A 15,095-nucleotide genomic window follows, 5' to 3' on the forward strand; every position below is an offset into this window, starting at 1 on the left:
AAGAGAACATGTATGTAACATTAATAGAAGTACTTGTGTTTTCTCTGATCGGTGGTCAAGTGCTCTATAGTACTTAAAATATATGCTCAACTTACAGTATCATTATACATTTGGTTATAACTAAGAATTTAGTGTCAAGAGGGAACCAACATTACATATCTAAATATTTTACCAAGCTCAATTAAGATAAGCAAGTGAATTACTAAAGGCAGAGAAAACAGAAGGAAAAATTTTATTGAGTTTGGCCATGCAGTAGCAAAGTTAATTAAAATGAGAAATGGAGTGCACTTTTTGAAGAGACCAGGGAGTGATTCATTAGTTGTGAGAATATTATCTGTATGTGGAGAGCAGCGGCCTGCTCATGAAAATTATTAGAGAATCAAGTTTTGTAAATAAAAGAGAAAGTTAATTCTCATGGCCAAAGTGAAAAGGATAACTCAGTCATGCATTATCACCACTGCAATAGAAGCAGCACATCGCACAGATTCCCGTACAGACTCATGGTGTGTCAGTTACAAAAAAGAGGCAGACGGGGCACCTGGGTGGCTTGCTTCGTCAGTTGAGCGGCTGACTTCAACTCAGGTCATGATCTCCCTGTTCCTGAGTTCCAGCCCCACACTGGACTCTCTGCTATCAGTGCAGAGCCTGCTTCAGATGGCCTGTCCCCGTCTTTCCCTGCCCCTCCCCCACTGGTGCTCACTTGCTCTCAAAAATAAACATTAAAACAAAAAAAAAGAGAAGAAGCAGAGAAGTAAGATGATTATCTGAGTTACTCAAACTAAATAAAATGAAATCTTCCAGACTGGTAAGAAGATGAAAAGTGCTCAACAAATGTCAGTTGCCAATGTTATTATATACATTATGTATATAATATCACCAGTAAATAAATAAATAAAAATACTTCTACCCATTACCAGAAAAACGATCTTTTAAATAACGATTTTACCCAGAAAGAATTCAGGAATAAAATGGAAAAATTAGAAAAACACTGCATCAGTGCTGACATCAGCCATGTCAAGAGTGCCATGTTCAATATAAGCAGACATGTGATTCGTAAAAACCAAGTGCAGCTATTTGGAAAAAAAAAAAAAAAAACAATAATCATAAACAAAATACTATGCTGGTAATTTGGTTATATCATTCAATACTATCCAGAAGTTCTTTACATGTACCATTTCCTTAAATATTAATTGATGCAGGGGCACCTGGGTGGCTCAGTCAGTTAAGCATCTGACTTCTGCTCAGGTCATGATCTCATGGTATGTGAGTTCAAGCCCCGCGTTGGGCTCTGTGCTAATAGCTCAGAGCCTGGAGCCGTCTTCGGATTCTGTTTTCCTCTCTTTCTGCCCCTCCCCCACTCATACTGTCTCTTTCTCTCTCATAAATCAATAAACTTAAAAATAAAAAAAAATATTAATTTATGTAAAAACCTACAAAAGTATATTTAAAAAACTAAAAATTCTGTTTTGCATTTATAATTTCATTATGTCTTTAAAATAAATCATTAATAAATATCAACACAATTTCTTTTTCTGAATGTATCTGGGAGTTCAAGAGAGAGCAAAAGCTGTTCTAAACTCCACAAGGTAACTGTGTCTCTTAAATTCCTCCTTCTGTGATGCCTTAGACACAGTCAGCTAATTCTTACTGAATTCTGTAGTTAAAAACAATTCACTATGGAACTTTTGATAGTTTGAACTATCAAATAGGCTAAACTGCTGACCTTTGTATTATTTATAATTTACATGATTTCTTACAAATGTGTTAAGTGGAATTCTACTAGAAGAAAAAGCTTTCCCTTCTTGCTTACTTATTTATTCATTTATTCAATTATTTATTTCTGGTAGTACAAACTCATAGGGATTTATTCTGTGAGTTATAATTCCTTACTTCCATTATTTATTTTGTTGCTCCAATTTCTCTATAGTAGGTCACTGGAAGCTCCTGCAAGTTGACATGCCCCATCACTTTTTGAACATTTCCTTACTTGAATCAGCCATTTGCCGAAGAAGTTCTGGTTCCTTCCATTGGAAAATGGCATTTAGAAAAAATCTGGGCTACAGATGCTCATTGCTACCGAGGCATCATTGCTGCCAGGGGCTCTCAGGAGACATAGCACATTATACTGATGCTCACATGAACATTTTTAATCCTTTCAGTGGCAAGTATATTTCCTTTGCTCTTCCTGCATAAAAAGCAAGTAAATCTAGTAATATAATAATGAATAATATCATGTGCATAGTGATTTCAAAACATTGTTTCATTTCAGTCCTTACACCTCCTCTATGATATATATGTTGTTAATTATTAGAGCTAACTATTACTAACCCAGATTTACAGAAAAGCAAACCAATTTAAGGATCAGATTACCAGAATGTGGTAGAGCTAAGCAGTACACTGACTCTACATTTTACAACGTCTTCCATTATACCAAATCAGAAAGATAGATAACATTTCTATTTTTTGGCCTTTTATATAAAAATTTCCTGCATTTAAATATGACAGAGATCATCTTGACAACACTTCAAATTAACCATGCATAAAGTAATGTATTTTTATTTTCCCCCTGAATTTCACTTGAAATTTTTCTTTTCTGCCAATGATACCAGCACCTTTCAAATATCATTGAAATGTATAATCTGTGGAGCCTGATGTGGGGCTCGATCCCACAACTCTGGGATCGTGACTTGAGCCGAAATCAAGAGCCAGATGCTCAACTGACTGAGCCGCCCAGGTGCCCCTGAAATATGTAATCTCAAGTCATGCTTATTCACCTCTCTTTTTTTCACTATTCCCACTTGGGTGCTAATATCCATCCTGTTTCCCTCTCCACTGATTTTTCCCGTGCAAATCTTCTAATCCAGGTCTGTTCATCCCTCTTAGATTACTTTACAGTCTCCTGGATGACCTCCATTTCCTCCCCCCATAATCTTACATTATCATACAACCTTCCATAGTTTCTTTTTTTTCCTCTTTCTTTCTTTCTTTCTTTCTTTCTTTCTTCCTCTTTTTCTTTTTTCTTTTTTTCTTTATTGAGTTCAGTTACCTCTTCCTTGCCCTGAAGTCTCTCCTGTATGGTCAGCATTATTTCCAAGTATTTACCAACTCCTACCCAGCCCTGCCACTCTGGTCATGTCATGCCAGGTCCTTCATCAGCTCCTATGTGTGTCCTCTGAGATGTTTCCTCCGCTTAAGCCAAACTTGACTGTCTTCCCAAGGCCCAGCTTGAAATCCACAACTTCTATAAACATAAAAAAGCTATAACACTTAAGTTAGCACTGTCCTCTACTTTTTCCCCATTGACATTAACCTTAAACACCTATCTAACAGAGAAATTTCTTGAGAAAAAAATTTTTAACTCAACCAAAATCTTGACCACTCTTAACTTAAAATTTATCTCATGGTAGTTATTTAATAATTCTTTGATCCAAAGAAGTGAAATATCCTGAATTATATTACATGTATTGTACATATCAAATTCACATTGAAAATAGGGAAGATGATTGATGGTACATGAAGCATGGTAATTTTTTTTTAATACAGCACAAGAAGGAAGAGAAACAAACAAGTATAATTTGAAAGAGCTTCTGGAGGGGTGCCTGGTTGGCTCAGCTGGTGGAACATGCAGTTCTTGATCTCAGGGTTGTGAGTTCGAGCCCCATGTTGGTGTAGAGATTACTTAAATAAATAAACTGAATGAGAGAGAAAGAAAGAAAGAAAGAAAGAAAGAAAGAAAGAAAGAAAGAAAGAAGAAAGAAAGAAAGAAAGAAGAGAAAGAAAAAGAAAGAAAGAAAGAAAGAAAGAAAGAGAAAGAAAAAGAAAGAAAGAGACAAAGAAAGAAAGAAAGAAAGAAAGAAAAAGAAAGAAAGAAAGAAAGAAGAAAGAAAGAAAGAAAGAAAGAAAGAAAGAAAGAAAGAAAGAAAGGGAGAAAGAAAGAGATTCTGGTTGACTTTAAGTGTAAAATGCAATCAAAACTAGAAAGTGTAATTATCTGAGCTTCCTGATTAATCAAGTTTTATAGAATTTTAAAGACCACTGGAGTGACTAAATTGTTTCATGAGCTCTTATACAACTTACTAGGGAATACGTAACCCAGAAGGATCTTGTAGGAAGGCTAATTGCAGTGACTAAAGTGAAATGCATCTCAGTTATCAAGCTTCCTTCGATGGCAAAATATTTCTGATACTAGCTTGCCACCAATTCTTCTTCTATCTTTCCAGTGTTGTTTTCTAGCATAAAAGCCAGAAGTTCTGAAATACTTCTTTTTGTGTTAAATGACTGAGTATGAGTAGTTTATGTTATACCAAAGGCCCTTATCCAATTCGATAAAGTGTTTGTACTCAGAGAATTGGCATCTGCCACTTGGTCCTTTGTCATCTGCCTTCTCCCCAGTAAGGACAACTTGTGCTTACACAGATGTCTTTTTTTTTCTCCCCCCCACCCACACCCAGTCTTTGGTTCCTGTCCCTCGGAGCCCACACTGAAGCCCCATGTTTTGAAGGTGACCACCCTGAACAAAAGCTCATTTCCTAAGTGACCTCTCTTCTCAAAGGAGTTACTGTTTCCAGGTAACCTGTTCCACTTACACTTTATTGGTTTCAGTTGTTTCAGGATGTGACATGGTTTAATTAAGCATTCTGGCCCAGTTTGAGGCAGGAACCATAAATAAGGAGGAAGTTTGTACTTGTACTCCTGGAACAACTCAGGCAACGTCTTATTTTCACTGAGCTGGACAGTTGAATGGTTTGTGAGTTGCTAGGGTAGAAGTGTTTACAGTGGACTCTTGTTCATCATAGCGTCCTGCCGTTCAAAGATAGCTATTCTGGCTACTATTATATCTTTGTAAAATTATTTAAAACACCATGATAATATTTCTCTGTAGATTTATAATTCATGGTATTATCAGCATACGGATGATCTAAGGGAACCGCAATAAACTTCTTTCTGAGAAATGACTCAAATCAGTATCCAAAATACGGTATCCAACCACACAGATCCATAAGAATGCTTCATTTTATATATCTTGCCTTAACAGCTTCCGGAAAATTTCAAGCACCACAACAGAAACTATTCCCTTCTATTATTTCTTCTGCCAGATAAGAATTTACTGACACAAGACTTCTTAAAGAAAAATTGCATAATATATACAAGATAAACAATCTCCAACCCAACTTAATAGCCCAAATAACATATTATTCTTGTTATGTGTCAAAGTACCTATTACCCCGGGCTGGTCTGAGAACCCCTTGGATGAAGGCACTGTGCCTTGGATGTAGTATCAACTCAAGAAAATTTCTATTAAATAAAGAAAACCTTGGAGATTCCACTGAACTATCTCAATCATTTATAAAAATGAAAAGAGGGAAAGACACAGTTAAAATTGTACAGTCATACAGGAACAGAAAGAATTCTAACAGATCTCAGGTCCTCATCATTTTATAGATGTGGAAACTAAGGTCAGATCAGTTGTTTACCCAACGTCACAGTCAGTAGATAGAATTAAACGCAGGTCTCCTAAATCTGCTTTTATGGAGCTTTTAGAAGCATCCGATAATTTTGTATAAATATCACTTATTAAGTTAGTAAACACCTTTCTGCTGTGTTGTGTATTCTCTGTAGCTGTGATGTCTATTCTTACATTTCACATCCACTTCTAATTGTGCTTAACATCTTGAAAGTATTGACAGCTACAGTTGATTTCAAAGGCAAAAGTAATATTTTATCTCTATATTAATAATAAAGCTAAAGTAGATTCTTAGAGTCCATGTTTGTAATATTAACATTATTTTTAAAATATTTAACCTTGAGATTTAATAGCTCCCCTGAAAGTCAGGCATTTGGGAAAACTGCCATTACTCGCATAGAGCTACATAAAGAGAGAGGTCACTGTCAGTCTAGATTTCAGCCTTGTTTTACAGACAAGGACTATAAACAAGTGAGTTAAAATTGGTAGTGAACAGGTCTTCATGCAAAATATATAAAAATCCAAGAAATACATATTCATATAAAATTATTAATGTGAAATAACACTATCACTCCCAATCAAATGGGGACTAGGTTGATACGTTTATAATAATTGTTGCACCCTGGTACTTCTCTTCTTTAATACAAGATACATGGTTTTCTATCGAGGTGTTCCCCATTACATAAGCAGCATAGTAATGATATAGAGTTAAAGGAACATCTCTAGAGAAAGGCCAGGTTGAATTTACAGTGAAGTTCTAAGAGGAAAGAAAAGGGTTTTTTCCTGGCAAGCTACTAAAAAAGTGAGGGAAAATGGAAGGAGTAATTCCAACTATACATGCTAAAAAGTCCTTTCCTGAATTCTGTACACACTGGTGGGGAAATCCATTTCTGGCTGTCCTGGCAGCTGCGGTGAACTGGGAAGAGAGTGAGAAAGTCAAATATTCACGTGAAAAAGAAACATACAACAAACAAACAAAAAAACCCTGGCACTAAGAAGTTAATGAATTAGAAACATTAAAAGGAAATATCTAAAGAATAATATATAATAAATATATATAAGGATTATATATATAATAAAGATAGAGAACATCTATCAAAGTCAGGTACAAGAAACAAAAAGTAGTTGTTGACTTGCATCAGGAGCTCCAGAAGTGTTGACATCTCTACAGGTCTGAGGACACCAAGACTGCTAAGTTACCAATGAAATCCCTGGGACATTTACTTGAGTGTATTCAAAACAGCAAAATCTATTTAAGACATCACTTTTATTTTTTTTTTTTATTTTTATTTTTTTTAATTTTTTTCAACGTTTTTTATTTATTTTTGGGACAGAGAGAGACAGAGCATGAACGGGGGAGGGGCAGAGAGAGAGGGAGACACAGAATCGGAAACAGGCTCCAGGCTCCGAGCCATCAGCCCAGAGCCTGACGCGGGGCTCGAACTCACGGACCGCGAGATCGTGACCTGGCTGAAGTCGGATGCTTAACCGACTGCGCCACCCAGGCGCCCCAAGACATCACTTTTAAATCACATTTGAATGGCTTTCCTTCAAAACCCTAACTTACATAACTGTCTGATTTTCTTTGAGCTTAGTTAACATAGAACTCAGAAAAACACAAGCCTCATTCCTAAAGGTTACTCCATTAGGGCAGAGATGGTCATACAGACCGTGAAGCTTTACAACTTATCTCCTAAATATTTGGTTCCTTCTCTCTATGCTCAGAATTAATTGGTTATTATATAGACCACTTAGTCTCATTAAACTTTCAAAAGGTTGCCAGAGTGCCTCCTATTGACACAGGAAATTTTTTCTCGGTAGCAGTATAGTGTCATACTGATTATTAAAAGTAGATCTCTTATTGTTCCAAATTCAAAGATGGGACAGAGTAAGAGTTGGGGTGGGAGGGGATGGCAGAGGGAATATGAATATTTATTCCAGTGGCTTTCAATTCTGGTAGGAATCACCAGGAGAACTTAAAAAATATATAGATTACAGTCCCCTTTCCTTCCCAATCTACCCCAGGATTCTGACTTCTTATTATCGGGATAAAGTCAAATCACTCTGATGAGATTTTCCACAATACTGTACACATTTAAAATCAGAAGTCACTTCTGTGGGAAAAAGGGTCACACTTAAATACTGATGATTCCACTAGCAATTTATGTAGAACTCCAAAATTTGGGAAGTACCTTCTTTGTAGTGTCACTGAAAAAAAAAAAAGGTGTATTCTTTGTGAGGAAGAAATTATTTTGAGAAATATGAATGAAAAAGTGTGACTCAATGTAAAATATAAACACTAAAAGATTATTAAATATGATGTGAGTAGACTTAACCTCCTTATATTATCACTGACCCCTACAGTACTTCTATAAAGTATTTTCAGTATTCTTTATGATGTCAAAATGTGCTATAAATATCATTATGGATAAATGAGGTAACTAATAAAATTAAAACTTTCATAATAAAGAACACCAGTGAATTAATCCTGGTTTTGTTCAAGATAAAAACATTTATATGTTTTTAGGTTCCAAAACAAATTAAACTCACTCATAGTAGCTTTTCTACATTGATTTTGTCTTTTTACAGTCTTCTTAAAAACTTATCTCAAGCCATATAATTGGGACTATTTTTGCCACAATCCCACAGATTTGACAGCTGTAACCCTAAGCTAGTAGTCACCCACTCAATGGTTGAAAGAGGTTCTTTATAAGTAAAAATTAATAAAAACTCAGACTTACAGTACTGGCAAAGAATACCATTAATGGTGCAAGTCACTTATATAAAGATAATTGTTCCAGCCAAGATAGGGTTTATGAATTGAACTACAAAAGGGTATAGAAGGAATGTTAAAGAAGAGGAAAATGGGGTTTAAAAAAATCATGATTCCATAGAAACCTCCGCATGTAAGTAGATATACCTGAACATATTTATTTAGACTCAAATGGGAAATCAACAACAAAACTTTTGAGTTTTTACTTATAAGTAGATTTTAGGACATAGGAAGAGCAAATGTCCAGGTAAAGCTTAAGAAATCACCAACCTACCTTATGTTAGTGTGGTTTCTGTAAGTACTGACATATTGATGAAGGGGTTATAAGAAGTTATATAAAGACAATTTGATGTAAGTCCTAAAAAGTGTTATTGGCATTTACCACATTTGAAAAGATCTAGCATGTAATAAATACAAAGGATCACACTATCATGTTGTCATTGTATTTTTCATCACATTATGTTTGGTTTAGTGCCTGGAAATCTTTTTGTACTTGGTTCTTGGCTAAGTATTGTTGCTGTCAGTGTTGGTCTTGCCTTTGGAATCATGCTGCTGAGTGAGCAGAACACTGAAGGATAGAAAGAATGATTGGGCTATCCACCTTCCTCCTATACCATAGGGTTCACCTACAGACCACCAGAAAAATGCCACAGTCAGCCATTATCTACTGTGTTTCTTTACAAACTCATTCTTATAACACAATAAAAAAGTTACAGAATATATTCATCTCCACAACTGCAAATAAAACATTCTTCCATTTTAATAAAGTATACTAATTAATAACTTTAGAAAGTCTCCATCTCTCCATGTCTCCTTACAACTGGATGATAAGTCCATTATATATACTCAATAAGTATTCTCATTGTCATCAAGTTAATAACCATGTGGACAAGAATATGGGGGGGGGGGGGGAGTGTCAATGAGGGTTCCCAAAGGTTATCCTAAAAACAGTGAGCCTTGTTCCCTTCAAGATAAAAATTATATATAGAAAAAATAAACGCAAATAACTAATCAGAACCTTTTCCTATGAAATTCAATTTAAAAGACTTGGAAAAAAGTTTGCTTTCATTTTCTATGTAAATCCCCTGCAAAATCACCTTCCTGTGTCAGCTTGCGAATGTGAATATGCAAATACATTTTGAAGTCCTGATACAATTGTAACAAAGAGTGATAATATATCATAGTCTATCCTTGACCGCAACTGCTATATTTAAGGAGCAAATGTTAACTTTTAATAAGTTGATTTTCCAAGAAATCTCATGGAATATTTTGAAGCAATTATGATAGATCACAAACTTAAATACATAGTTTCCTCTCAAACATGTCATTTAACTTCTTACAGGAACTAAAATCCCTTTCAGTGTAGGGAGGTATTCTGAAGATGAAGCAATTGAAGCATTGACAGATTAAATTATTTACTTATTCCCTACATTCAGTGTATGTACAAGACCAAGGAATCATCACCTCTTTTTCCCAATGAACTTTGGAGCCTGGATTCAAATCCCAACTCTGCCACATAATAGCTGCATATGATACAGCAGTTTCCATGAGTCTGAGTCTCAGTTTCCTTATTTGCAAAATGGAGAGAATAATCCCTAATGTGTAGACCTGTCTCTTGATTAAACAGTACAATGTATATAAAGTGCCAGATACAGGGCCATATTGGTACTCAATAAATATTATTATCATATAATTTATACAGAAAACATGAACTCTGGCTTTTTGAATAGTATAAACTAAAATAATAAAGGAAGAACTTCTTAAACATCACAATGCTGAGCACTAGTCCTACAGATTGCCTTTTATGACATACGATTCCAGCGAATGTTGTAGACACTATAATGGATTAGAGAATGGTCTGTCCATGCTGAGAAATGGAAAACATATCTACTATTTGAAAATAACTGGTAATCATAAATTTAAATAAGAAGGGTTATTTAAGTATATGCTTTTTCCAAGGATGGAATTGTTTTGTTTTGTTTTTTACAGATTCTCTGAAATTATGTTTTTCCAAATTAAAAAAAAAGTGATTGTGGAGAGAATATTATACTCAAAATCACTTCCTACAACTAAATCTTACAAGTCTGTGAGAAATCATTCCTTTTGGCATCCTTCTCAAGTCTAATGTCTCAGGTTCTAGTGTAGAAATGACACGTGGACTTACAAAGAAATGACTTCAGCTCATATAAGCTAATAATTAGTATAGGAATATCCTCTTATTCCTGTAAAAACCTAGAATATCAGTGTACTATTTGGGGCAAAAAATGTTTGTTTGCTTCAACTAATCTTAATCTTGGTCCCTTTGCTTAAAGGTAAGCTTTATTCTAGCTCTATCATAGTATGACACATATACTATATATATTTAGTATACGCTATATTTAAATATTAGCTATTCAGACTCAAAGAAGACTGAACATTTTATTCCAAGATAAATTCTGCTTATACTGAGGTTGAAACTAGATCCCCTACTATACAAGTTAGTCATTTTAAAAAACCATACCACTGACAACTTAGTAGAGGGCTTATAGCCAAGCATGCAATGTGTTTCAAGTTTACAATAATTAAAACTTACTTAAAATGTTTTACAGAGTATAAAACAATAATGCAAAGATTCTTTTAATCAACAGCAAGTTTACAAAAATCTTAAAATGAGATCCAAATATGAAGCTGCCTAATTGATTTAATACTCAATCATTTTTACTTCAGTAAAAATCTTTTCAACACCAGCTTATTTTTTTTGAGCTCCATAGCTGGCTATTACCTGAATTGGGGCAGGTCTCATCTGAATTTTGCAAATAAGCAAGTTCTTTCGCAAGATACTTTACAAATGGATATTTAAGTGATATATTTAATCACCACTACTACTGATGCATTTCTTTATGGTTATAAAAAGGCAACAGCAAATAAAGTATAATAAGTTTTAGGTTACTTTCCGGAGATGGTGTTCCAGAGTACCACTAATAGGCAAGTATCCTTTTTTCATTTCTTTATGAACTACTATTCTACATACCTTAAATAATAATAATGAGGTACACTTTTTTATCTTAAACCAAATTTTAGAACTGGCTTAAGTAGTTATGGGGGGGGGGCGTTGAAAATAAATCTAAAACACCTAAAAATGTCAGTCACTCTTCTAAGCTAGCATTTGTTGTGCTGTGTAAATACTCAAGCATCTGCAGTATAAAAGGGAAGAGGTCCAGAAGGTATGTTAAAAAAAAAAAAGAACAAGAACAAATAATAGCTATGCAATTATTCCCCCAATTTTCCTTGGTTCTAGCTTAATGATATTATCTGGATGTGAAGATCAGATAATGCTGTCATAAGACTGCATGATTAACCATCGATCTTGCCACGGTGCTGGATTCAAGCTAAAGCAATGCAGCATCAAAACAGTGGAGATTCTCAACAAGTATTGGCACCTTTCCATTTTAATGATGTAGTCTTTCCATTTCAAGAATGGATAGAAAAGGGGAAAAGTGAACTAGATACAGAAACAAGCCACAGCGAGACCAAGAAATGTTCTAGGTGTATGCGTGGTACGCTAGCTAAGCAAAGTTACTAGGTCACAACTGGATGCTGAACAGTCCTGGCCAAGAAGCAATATACTATGTTTTGGAGAATATAAGATAAAAAAGATACGATCACAGGAAATTGTTTTATGTAATAATGTTCCATTTAGAGGATTAGAAGCAGAACCGTGGTAACTGTCAAGAAGTAAGCCAGCTCCCACAAAAATGGCCAAGGTATTATAAAAAAGAATTACGGCATCCTTGAAACAAGGCCTTCTAAAGGTCAGACAAGCAATACTAAAGTTTTCTCCCAGAAGGAAAAACGAGAATATGCTTCTAATTTTATTTAATTATGTTGCCTAATAATAGTTACTTCCACTAACTAGTGGTGAAATAAGTAGTAAAACTGAAATGGGACGAATCCCTACATAGTAAGATCTTAATTCAATGTGGGTCCTCACGTGTCTTTCCGAAAATTAGCAAAGATAGCATCCTCAAAACGGAAAGGTAAACATACCTATTAATGAAGAAGGGTGGGGGAAGCATTGAACATATGGATTATCGAGCATCTGATCTGCAGTGTATCCCCAACCCCCGAGTTATGTTTGACAACAGCTTGTGTACCAACCACTATTTTTATGCTTTGCTAATGTAATATGCTGTTTATCACATTCTGAAATTATTCAGTGACCTACTTTGTGAATTAAGGCATTTACTGAGATCTTCTTCCCTTATAGAACCAGACCACTGACTAAATGAACACTTCCCTTCCGCCCAGGTATAAGATTATTTCTATTGTAAAGAAAAAATAATGTTTCGAAAGACAGAAAGAGACAATTCTCTAGTTTAATGTATAGGGAATCCGCGTTTCTTCCGGTTATTTAACCTTGGTCTTTTCATCTAATTGCTACAGCTAGGAGAGAAAATCATAAGATTACTGATGGAAACCAGAAAATAAATGAATTAAAATTTTAAAGATGCAAGGACACAGCTCACTGCACCAATATTCTTAGTGCAGTTTCACATAGGACAGTGTGCACCTCCGGAAGGGGAAAGAAAAAGGAGTAAATAAAACCTGAGGCTTATTCCTACCAGCGATCTACATAACATATATCATCAGTGAGAAGGCGCTGTGCTGAAGGTCTAGTAAGTAGAGATGAGGAACAAGAAGAGAAAAATACTCTACCCTGCTAACCATCAATCAGCCCTTTCCTTCTCCTAAGACAAGTGTTGGGAGTTACTTGGAGGAATAAAGCACCTGGCTCGAGACTGAGTACACATAACTGAGAAAACCGGAGAAAAACGAAGTGCAGTTTGGCTTGGTTAAAGCGAAGGAAATTTGCCCTGCTCAGGCATCTCTTCCCAATGCAGCAAATTTGGACATGAGCTATAGGCTGCAAACTGAGCTTGGGAATGGTGCAGGGGAATGATGGAGGGAAGGGAAGATGAAGTTGCCGGCTCTGAGGATGGAGGGTTTCTACACGTAGCCTCAGAGGCAAAGGGTTAAAGGGATGCTCTTCGTTACCTTTCTTTTCCGTTCCATACGTTCCCTGGGGATTTTCCGTTGTTTTTTCCTCTCTCTTTCAAGGTTTTTTTCTTTTTCATCCAGTTCGGCCTCTCGAACTTTTTTAATAGAAGCAGCAGCGTGAGCCATTTTGCGGAGAAAATCAGCAGAAGCAGTTTCGGCGGCTCAGTTTCCACTCCCCAGCAAGCCAGGTGATTTTAGAGCTAGATGGAGATACGGTTTTCCCCACCAGGGCAATGGCTGGCGGCCAGAGCACTCGCAAAATAATCCACTCCGCCCCCGAGCTAGGTCATAATCTTGCTCCAGCCTCTGCAGCACCCATAATTCACCAGAACGTACCAAGGTCCCAGGCCAAGCCCCCCAGCAGCACACACCTGCACACACGCGGGCATAGGTGTGCACCCACACTGGGAAATGGTCCCAGGGGAAGGCGGAGCACTAGACTTGGAGCTCTTCAGCAGTTGGGTGGCCGCAAGTGCAGGCAAGCATCCTACTAGTTGAAAAAGCCTTCCTTAGACACACAACACCAATTGGAACAGTCTTTGGGGACTCCTCCAGACAGTCTGTGTCTTCCGACTGGAGCCAGGAAGAGGCCACCTCTGTGGAACTGCTAGGGGGTGGGTAGTTTATTGCCGCTTCCAACCACACCTCTATGCAGGGTGAGAAGAAAATGGTGCAGTCTCACTAAATGACTCGCTGCCGCTGCGGGTGCTGCTGCTGCTGCTGCTGCTGTTGCTACGGCAGTTCTGCTGTAGCACATGACATGAATTCCTGCCTTTTAAATCTCAGCCCTTCCCTTCTCCAAGGTTCCTTTCCAGAAAAGAATCAACGCCGCCGTTTGGGGAGAAGACGGGCACAGTTGGAGTTACTTGCCACCGCTATGGCAATACCCGGGTGAGCGCGTCCGGGAAGGGCTGGGAGTAGCCCGGTCCTCACTGTGTCATTTACAGCCCCACGTGAGGCTGCATTAGGGAGCTGCATTAAGCCGGAATCGAAAGGAGCTGTCAGTGAGCACACAGCATAATCTGGGCTCAGCCACGTTACCCTGGGAAAAAAAGTGGGCCCTCCAAAGAGGGGGAGGAAGGCAGAGGCAAAAGGGAGAGAGGGGGTAGGAACACCTAAAACCACTCTCCATCATTCTAAGGGGCATACAGGTACTCATTGTTAAGTTACCAAAGGCTTCTGTTAAACACCAAATAAACATTAAGCCATGTGATGAAGTAAAGAGGGTTTAACATTCCTAGATACTGCTGTATACATACCCGAAAGGGAGACTCATTGAATGAAAGGATACAACTCAGTAATTAGGATGAACCCAGCACTTAACCTCGTCCAAAAGCCAGTCAAAGGAGAAAATAATTGCCACTGTATGGGCCAGCATGCATGGTTCAGAGGTCAGTGAACTTCTAGCCAGCACTATTAGTTTCTTATGTACGGGACGCATAACCCTCCCTGACTTAAACAGCTGAGAATTAATCTCCTAAAAAAAATAAAAAAATAAAAAAAATCAGCTTATCAACTCCGTCCTCTGGAAAATCTTGTACATATTTACAAGGAAACACACATAGAAATTTAGGCCTCCTGGGAAGATAATATGTGGACTTGGGGAGGATTCCTATATGTTCTTAACCAGGTGAATCATCGCCTGCCACTTGATATAACAAAATTGAAACATTTTCTTCCCTGAGGTACTTCAAGATAATCAGTGGTGATGGTGTCAAAACAGTCATTAGGAATGAAGGTGGTTCAGGGAAAGCGGTAAGACTGGAGCACAGGGTGTTCTTAACACCATCTGGCATTTTTTCTTCTTCTAAATACTTTTTT

The 15,095-nt window shown here is 36.9% G+C and overlaps 1 protein-coding gene across 14 annotated transcripts in view; it reads right to left on the reverse strand.

The window, feature by feature from the left end:
- The window catches only part of ANK2 (ankyrin 2), a 679,068-nt gene that overhangs the window by 261,679 nt on the left and 402,294 nt on the right, over positions 1 to 15,095 (reverse strand). The window contains exon 1 of one of the 14 annotated variants that reach the window (XM_058721558.1): positions 13,272 to 13,859. The exons of 10 other annotated variants lie outside the window; for them this stretch is intronic. In XM_058721558.1, the coding sequence (XP_058577541.1) occupies positions 13,272 to 13,400 (129 nt within the window). In that variant the 5' untranslated portion in view covers positions 13,401 to 13,859. Of the gene's footprint in view, positions 1 to 13,271; positions 13,860 to 15,095 lie in introns of those variants that run through there. 3 more of the 14 variants (XM_058721565.1, XM_058721590.1, XM_058721595.1) reach the window with 3 other exon arrangements.

This window comes from Neofelis nebulosa, chromosome 3 (assembly GCF_028018385.1).
Source record: "Neofelis nebulosa isolate mNeoNeb1 chromosome 3, mNeoNeb1.pri, whole genome shotgun sequence".
In the NCBI taxonomy this organism is placed as follows: domain Eukaryota; kingdom Metazoa; phylum Chordata; class Mammalia; order Carnivora; family Felidae; genus Neofelis; species Neofelis nebulosa.